At 29.8% G+C, this 8677-nt stretch overlaps 1 protein-coding gene across 1 annotated transcript; it reads left to right on the top strand.

Annotated features, from left to right (window-relative positions):
* Positions 1 to 2743: 2743 nt before the first annotated feature.
* Positions 2744 to 8109, top strand: LOC145054606 (uncharacterized). Its single transcript, XM_079002837.1, has 13 exons — positions 2744 to 3321; positions 3797 to 3949; positions 4033 to 4245; positions 4328 to 4417; positions 4519 to 4635; positions 4713 to 4982; positions 5086 to 5245; positions 5980 to 6057; positions 6176 to 6276; positions 6363 to 6533; positions 7267 to 7341; positions 7436 to 7540; positions 7627 to 8109. Exons 1-13 carry the CDS (start codon positions 2929 to 2931, stop codon positions 7951 to 7953), a joined length of 2253 nt encoding a protein of 750 aa, XP_078858963.1. The 5' UTR covers positions 2744 to 2928; the 3' UTR covers positions 7954 to 8109.
* Positions 8110 to 8677: the final 568 nt, after the last annotated feature.

Raw genomic sequence — 8677 nt, 5'->3', positions numbered from 1 at the left:
AATATTTAAATTACTAATCCGACATATAACTGATTTCTTATTGTTGGAGAGTATGTTAAAGATGAATGATTGAAGAAGAAAAATTGATATGCAATCGGTCTGAATATTTTTATTGGACAATAATATATTTGCGATTTTATATATGTTAGTTTGAAGTTGTAATTTTTCGTTAAAAGAGATAATGACTTAAAAAGATAATATATTTTTTTAATTTGGACAAAAGAAATAATATTAGTGTAAATAACGACAAAGATTAAAAAGAATATTTTTTGATTTTATATACATTTATTTGAAGTTGTAATATGTTGATTCTTTTTTCTATAGAATGCTCGTTAGAAAAATAATATTTTTTGATTTTATAATCCCTCTTCAAAAATAAAGATGATAGTATAAAAATAATCAAAAAAACTAAAAGATAATTATGTATTAAAACAAATATAGATCTTTTAATATTGGTGTAAACAAATGACAAAGATGAAAAAATAAAATTAGCCTATATCATTTAAGGGGCGCTACTTGTAGGGAAAATAAGACAATTTACAAGATATTAACTTAATCCGGTATAGAACATATCTTTTATCTTTAATATAAATGCGCATAATTGACAATTAACGTAAATTTCTGTGGAAGAAGCAAGAATTAACAGTGGAAATATCAACACCCTTTGCAAATATCTATATGGGTTGTATTTAGATTATTTTGTTTTGTTAATATTTATTTCAAATTAATACATCCATTTCCACTAGCCTTACAGTGATATGAAAAAAAATGTCTCCTTTTGCATGAGATATACATGCATAAGTAAACACGAATAAATGATGAGTTTTTTTTTTTTTTTTTTTTTTTTTTTTTTTTTTTTTTTTTGTTTTTGTTGTTGTTGTATTCGTCATTATATACGACTTTGATGCCGTTTATTTTTTTCAAAAAACTCTTCAAACCACTTTTTGCTACGCGGCGCAGCATACGCATAACACTTACTCTCTCGCAACAGTTTGTTTTTTGGAAGACTTCAGACCACAAAACCTCTGCGCGTGTTCTGTGCGGCGTAACACTTGACTTGTCTATTCAAACCTCTTCAGCTTTCATTTTTCCAAGTGTTTTTGACTTTTGTCTATAATTTTGGTATAACCTTTTTTTTTTAAACTTTTTTTTAAAACTTTGATTTTTTAAAATTTTTATTTACGGATTTGATACATTTTTTTTATAGTTTCTACTATTTTTTAACTTGATTTTAAAAAAAAAACTTTGATTTTTTTAATTTTTTTTACTGTTTCTGTTAATAATATTTTCAGTTTCAGTTGTATCTTTTATAACGTGTGTAATTTTTTACGAATTTTGTAGACATCGTTTGCAATACTTTCTAAATTTTTTTATTTTCTTTTTTTATGTTTTTTAAAATTAGTTTTTTCTAGAATAAAACTAATAACTTTTTTTATATTTTTTAAGATTTTTTTTAAAAGTTTTATATTTTTGTTTTTTACATGTTTTTTAGTATTCTTTCAATGTTTTAAGACTAGAATTATTAAATTTTTGGTGTTGAAAACTATTTTCAGTTTATAAAATTAGTTTATTTAAATTTCAGTTTACTGCAACAGTCTACAGATGTTAAAAAACAAACATACTTATTATTATAGGTTGCAGCTGTTTGTTCCACCTAGAGTTGCAGAGGTGGTCCGTAGATTTCATGAACTCTTGTTTCGCAAAAACAAACAACACATTCCTTTTTGTTTTGATTTATAATATGTTGTATACTCATTTACACCTATATTAGTCGATTAAAATTGTACTTTAATATTTATCTTTATAATAAAAAATTTGATTATAACCTTTTAAATACTTATCTTATTTTAACTGTTTTATGTAAGGAATAAAAAAATAAAAATAATAGGAAAACACTACCCAACCGTCCAAACATCTCTCCGGCCGGAGGACGGCACGGGGCAACTGATACAAGTTAATTGCCAGGGTGGATTTCACGTTACTGCACTTTAATCAAATAAATGATACATTCTACCCCCTCAATTATTCACGAACATCAGCTATTGTCCTTTAATTTTGTTTTTATTTATGACTTATTTTACTTGATCCTAAATATATTATTTTTAGATGTCTCTTGGTAATAACTTACATTTAGTCCTAATGTATTTTTAGTACCTTTTGTATCTATTCCTAGACATTTTAAACGTACCATAATATTAGGAACCAATATTTTATAACTTTTATATTTAAATTTGTTAAATATCATAAAATAATTATAATTATTAAACGAATTCAAAATTCAAACTATGTAATTAAATAGTTAAACTATTCAATTAAACATACATGACAACGTAACTACTGTTATAGCCTAGAGTCATTGGCGGACCTATGTGGGGAATTGGGGGTCCCGAGCAACTACTTAATTTCCGGCTTGTAGTGTAAAAAAAATTTATTTATTTTTTTTAATTTTTTCTATTATGTGCACCCGCTTGAAATATGAGGGACATCCCTACTAAAATAGTCTGTATCTGCCACTACCTAGAGTTTAATTTGGTCAACTTTTATCTGATTCTGATTGTTGATTGTTGACGTAACAAAAAAAAAAGAATCATTGTTTTTTACTTTTTTAGGATAAAAAGTTTGTAATTGATTCTTTAAGGGCAAAAAGTGAATACTTATAAATAGTTGAGGGGAATTTTTGTAAATTCACCTAAAAAATCAAATTCTGATTCTAAAAGTGGACGGGGCCCTAAACCCAAAGGTGATAGCTGTTTCGTCGTCTGAGGACCGTTAGATATCAGGCACCATTCATTTCCTCCGAAATCATTACCAAAACGTCGGCGACTCCATTGAAGGAAAACCAAAACCTCGCCGTTACGCCTCCACTCCAAAACCCTATTCTTCCAAAATTCGTCTTTCAGTTGACCTGAGAGTCATAAAAAATTCAACATGTCCGGTGATGACTTTACGAGCGGCGTTGAAGACGGCTTAAGGCTGTCGAAACGTATATACTTTGGCAAAGACAGATCGGTGGCGCCGCCGAAGCCTATCATTGCGATGGGGAGAGCTACGAGATTGTTATACCCGGTGTCGCCTATGGTTTACGCGGTGATATCCAATCCAGGGATCGTTGATAACCCTGACGTCCCAAGTTATCAGCCGCACGTGCACGGCAGGTGCGATCCGCCGGCGTTGATTCCGCTTCAGATGAACGGGATCGGTATTGAGGTTGATTGTTATCTAGACACAGCCTTTGTCACGATGACTGGTTCATGGCGAATTCATTGTGTTATGGGGAGTGCCAAGTGTGATTGTCGTCTCGCTGTTCCGATGGGATTAGAGGTACTCCATGAAATTTCAAATTTATTCTCATTTACAGACTCATAAAAGAAGGCACTACTTTTTGTGCTTGAAATTGTTATTTGCATATATAGCTCTACCCTATAATTCGAAAAAATAAGTTGTCGGAATGTTAGATATAAAAATTTCGGACAATTTTACTAAGAAATTAGGAAGAACATAGCCTGTGATCTCTCACCTTCCATGTTTTCTATACATGAAAAGAAGCCCTATAGTTTCAATTCATATTTAACATGAATACTTCGTATCTCTAGCCTTTCGAACCCGTAAAAGCTCTCTACATCTTTCAGTTAAGCTCATATGGTATCTCCGGTATCCTTTTTATTCTGAAAACCTTGGAACAAGACATGCAATTTAAAGGAGTAACAAGATGCTATAGTTAAAGAAATGAATTGGGATTTTTATTTTGGAGTTTATCTGTTGTCCTAAAGTAATTTAAGCATCATTTGGCTAACAGGGTTCAATTCTAGGTGTAGAGGTTGAAGTAACCAACAAATCATATAAAACACAACTAGTTGTCATGGATGAAAAGGGGGAAACACAAACTTTAGCCAAACCTGAAGATGGAGGCTTTCTGAAACCTGACATTTTTACCTTGACAATACCACAGGTTATAATCTGCAACCACCTCTCATGATTTTCTTATCATTTGTAAAAGTCAAACTTAGTCTGACTTCCATGAATCTTCTCCAGGTTGATGGTGGCTCAAATCTTTCATTCAAAGTAAAATGGTCCCAGAAACTAAGCTATAAAAATGGGGATTTCAAATTGGAAGTTCCTTTCAGTTTCCCAGAGTATGTAACTCCTGCTGGAAAGAAACTCTCAAAAAAAGAAAAAATACAACTGAATGTCAACATTGGCTTGGGTACAGAAGTTGTGTGTAAGACAAACAGTCATCCATTAAAGGTTTACCTTTCATCAGCCTTCATTCTCCATAATTTATCACTATTCCCATAATAACCAAGTGATAAACTTTGCTTCATTTCAGGAGAAAAAACGTGAAGTAGGGAAACTCGAGTTTTTATATGAAGCAGATGTTCTTTCTTGGTCAAGGAATGATTTTGAGTTTACATACTCAGTAAGATTCTTGAACATTTACTTTGATGAGATAAATCATAAGAGCTTAAAAAGTTATTTTATTTTATTTTATTTTATTATTATTTTTTTTTAATGTTTTAGGTTCCTACAAGTAGTGCATTTGGTGGTGTCTTTTTGCAATCTCCATCTTCTCTCAGTGTTGACCAAAAGGAGATGTTTTCTTTGTACTTATTTCCAGGACCTGATCACAGCAAAAAGGTTTCTTTTAACATTAAATTATAAAAAAGGATTCATTTTACTTGAATATGCTAATTCTTTCTGTTTTCACATGATAGGCTATGAAGAAGGAAGTGCTTTTTGTTGTTGATATAAGTGGAAGTATGAAGGGAAGGACAATTGAAGCTACAAAAAGTGCAATTGTTACAGCATTATCAAAACTTGATCAAAAGGACTCATTTAGTATAATGGCATTTAATGATCAGACTTTTTTGTTTTCATCAACTTTGGAGTTGGCAACTAAGGAAGCTCTTGACAATGCTAATGAGTGGATTGGGATGAATTTTATTCCAGGTGGTGGGACAAATATGTCAATTGCTCTTGATAAGGTTATTTTCTTTTTGAATTTTAATTAAAAGATGTTTCAATTTTTTATGTAACATAAATAAAAAAAAGGTACTTTTTGTTTATTGTGGTTATATGTTTTGTCAGGCTGTAGAGATGTTATCTGGAAGCAAGCATTCTGTTCCTATCATTTTCTTTATAACAGATGGAGCTGTGGAAAATGAGAGAACAATTTGTGAAGTTATGATGAAGAAACTAAGAAATGAAGGATCAGATTTGTGTCCTCGCATTTATACGTTTGGTATAGGTAATGATTTTTTTTAATCTTTTTTGATCTTATATTATCATATAAAATAATATAATGCGTTAGAAATATTATAAAACGGTTATATTTAAAAGAAAAAAAAAACTGTTTCCTTAATAGATATTTTGTCAAACAAAGAAAATACCATAAGGTTGATGTAAGATAATACAATTCGTTAGACAGAAAAAATATACTGAGAATAAGATATCATTAAAAAATTAAAAATAATATATTTTAAAAAAGATCCTTATATTTTGATTTATTTGTGAAAAAATCCTCATATTTTGTCAAAATGCAAACAATTGCCCGTTTTTGGGACTTAATTGTCTAAAAAAAAAGATAAGGACTAAATCGTTAATGAGGTCAAAACATAAGGACTTTTCAATAGATTTCCATTGAAAATATGATCATATTTTTAAAAATTATCATCATGAAACAAGTTGTACGTAAAATTTTGTTGTTTTAAAAAAATTGATTGTCACAAAAATAATCATATTTGAAAGTTTAGATACCATGACACATTATACAAATTTTAACATCATGAAATAAACCATATTTTAAAAAGTTAATCTTTATGAAAATATGTCATGTTTTAGAATTTACTGTAAAAACATACTTACATTGTAAATTTCTGTCGTCAGAAATGTAGTAATAGTTATTAAAGCATTCAAATTAACAATTCTAATTAAAATAAAACAAAAGATAAATTACCTTATTATTATTATATTTCACTGTAGGTTCATTCTGCAATCAGTATTTCTTGAGAATGCTTGCAATGATTGGAAGAGGCCATTATGCATTTGCATCTGATGCAGGTAATCTTTATTTCTTCAACATAAAGGAAAACATATATTTAAAATTTTTTCTTGAATTGAAGAATATTACTCAGTTACTAATGTTTTTTTTTTTTTTGCTTAATGTCTATTTAATCAGATTTGATTGAAGCTCAAATGGACATATTGTTTTCTAGAGCTGCATCTACAGTGTTATTAAACATTGCAATCGATGGTCTAGATGATCTTGATTCCCTTGAGGTATAATTTCACACAATATCTTTTTATTTCACTTTATTCAATTTGAAAAAAAATCTTATTTTAGTTTTTATCTTTTTTTTCTTCAGGTTTATCCTTCAGTTATTCCAGACATTTGTTCTGAAGGGCCTTTGATCATATTCGGGAGTTACAGAGGTGGATTTCCAGACATGCTAAAAGTCAAAGGACTTTTTACAGATATGAGTTCCTTCACTGTTGACCTAAAGGTCCAAAGGTCAAAGGACATACCCCTTGACAAGGTATAGCTCTTCTTAAAAAAATATATAAAATATAGGGTTAATGCCATAAAAACCCTCAAGCTTTCAGGTTTTTGTCGGTTTTGCCCATAATTGAATTTTATGTCCGTTTTTACCCTCATATTTTCCAAAAAATGTTCGGTTTTACCCTTTTGTGTTTCAGGTTACCATTATATTAACTTCGTAAAAAAACCCTTAAGTTTACAGTTTTTTACGTTTTTACCCTTAAGTTTATAAGTTTTTACGCTTTTACCTCATGTATTTTTTTTTCTTCATATTATACGTATTCATGTAAGAAAATCGTATTTATACATGAAAAAAATGTTTAATTAAATATTGTATTATTTTATATATATATATATATATATATATATATATATATATATATATATATATAATTTAACATTATTTTCGTATATAAATACGATTTTTCTACATGAATACGTATAATATGAAGAAAAAAAATACTTGAGGTAAAAGCGTAAAAAATTATAAACTTAAGGGTAAAAACGTAAAAAACTGTAAACTTAAGGGTTTTTTTTACGAAGTTAATATAATGGTAACCTGAAACACAAAAGGGTAAAACCGAACATTTTTTGGAAAATATGAGGGTAAAAACGGACATAAAATTCAACTATGGGCAAAACCGACAAAAACCTGAAAACTTGAGGGTTTTTATGGCATTAACCCTAAAATATATAATTATATAATAATATAATTCAATGCTTACTACTAGATTCTGGCAAAGCAACAAGTTGAACAATACACGACACAAGCATGGTTTTCACAAGATAAAAAGCTCGAGGAGAAGGTCAGTAGTAACATCAATTAAATCTTGCATCTAAATTTTAAACACATCACATCTAATCATATTATATTTTCTTATATTTAAAAAAAAAATATAGGTAGCAAAAATCAGCATGCAGACAGGTGTTGTGAGCGAGCATACACGAATGGTCTTGTTAGAAACGGTCCAAGAAAAGCACGCCACGTCATCCAGCGTCAAACACGTAACTATTTACTATTTATTTACCTTAACTTTCACAAAAAAAAAGGAATTAAGAATTAAATTTCTGAAAATTACAAATTGTTACAGGGAAAGGCGCAGAAAACAGAAGTGGTGGAAAAAACGGAAATAATAAAAATGTTGCAGCATTTGGGAGTGGGGTATGGGGATTTGGTGGCGACGAATGAGAACACGCCACCTGGCTATGAACCGAAGCTACCGGATCAAGCGGAAATGCTTGTGAGAGCAGCAGGAAACTGCTGTGTGAATCTGTGTGGGAAGTGCTGTTGTTTGTGCTGCATTAATGTTTGTTCAAAGATGAATGATCAATGTGCGATTGTTGTGACACAGCTGTGTGGTGCATTGGCGTTTTTAGGGTGCTTTGCGTGTTGTGAGATGTGCTGTGGAGGTGATTAATGTGTGGGTGTGTGTATGTAAAGATGTGTGTGTGTGTGTGTGGGGGGTTCTATATTTTAAAGCATATTGTGATGGAAATAATTGTTATTATGGTTTGTTACATTTAAGTTATTGAATTCTAACATGGTATATTTAAGGTGTTTAGTCGTTGGCATAGATATTGTGTATTTATGTGATTGTTACTTTTTGGTACAACAATTATGCTCTAATTTTTTTTTAAAATGTTAAAGAAACGTAAAATATGGTTGCTTAGATCATTTGGTATACACTAATTAGCTGATTATCCAGGAACAATCTTATAATAGATACTTCAGACAAACAAAAACCCTCATTCAACTAATATATATCCTTAAACCAAGTATACTGGATTTTATTTATGAAAGTTGTGAAAAAGTTCTATTAGTAACATGCTAAGGGTTGTCTTGAATGAAACTTATAAACAGATTTAATAGCCAAGTTTTCTCTAACTTTTATATTTTTTGGTCTTTTTGTCGAGCACTTCTAGCCTTCTTTTAGGTATGATCATAAGTTTAAGATGTATAATTTCTTCTTTATTTAGTATGATCATAAGTTTAAGCTTGCTGTAACTTTCATCCGTATTAAATTTATAAAAATTTCAATTAATCAGGTTTTGAGTGATCAGTTTTAGGCCCCGGGTGCTATTAACATTAAGGTACATACGTTTTTGTTCATTGATTACTTTTACTTACAACATAAGTCTTTT

The sequence above is a fragment of the Lactuca serriola genome, chromosome 5 (genome assembly GCF_051521515.1).
Source record: "Lactuca serriola cultivar US96UC23 chromosome 5, Lser_US96UC23_V15, whole genome shotgun sequence".
NCBI lineage: Eukaryota > Viridiplantae > Streptophyta > Magnoliopsida > Asterales > Asteraceae > Lactuca > Lactuca serriola.
The sequence above is the reverse complement of the archived record's forward strand: the minus strand, read 5'-3'. Positions and strand labels throughout refer to the sequence as shown.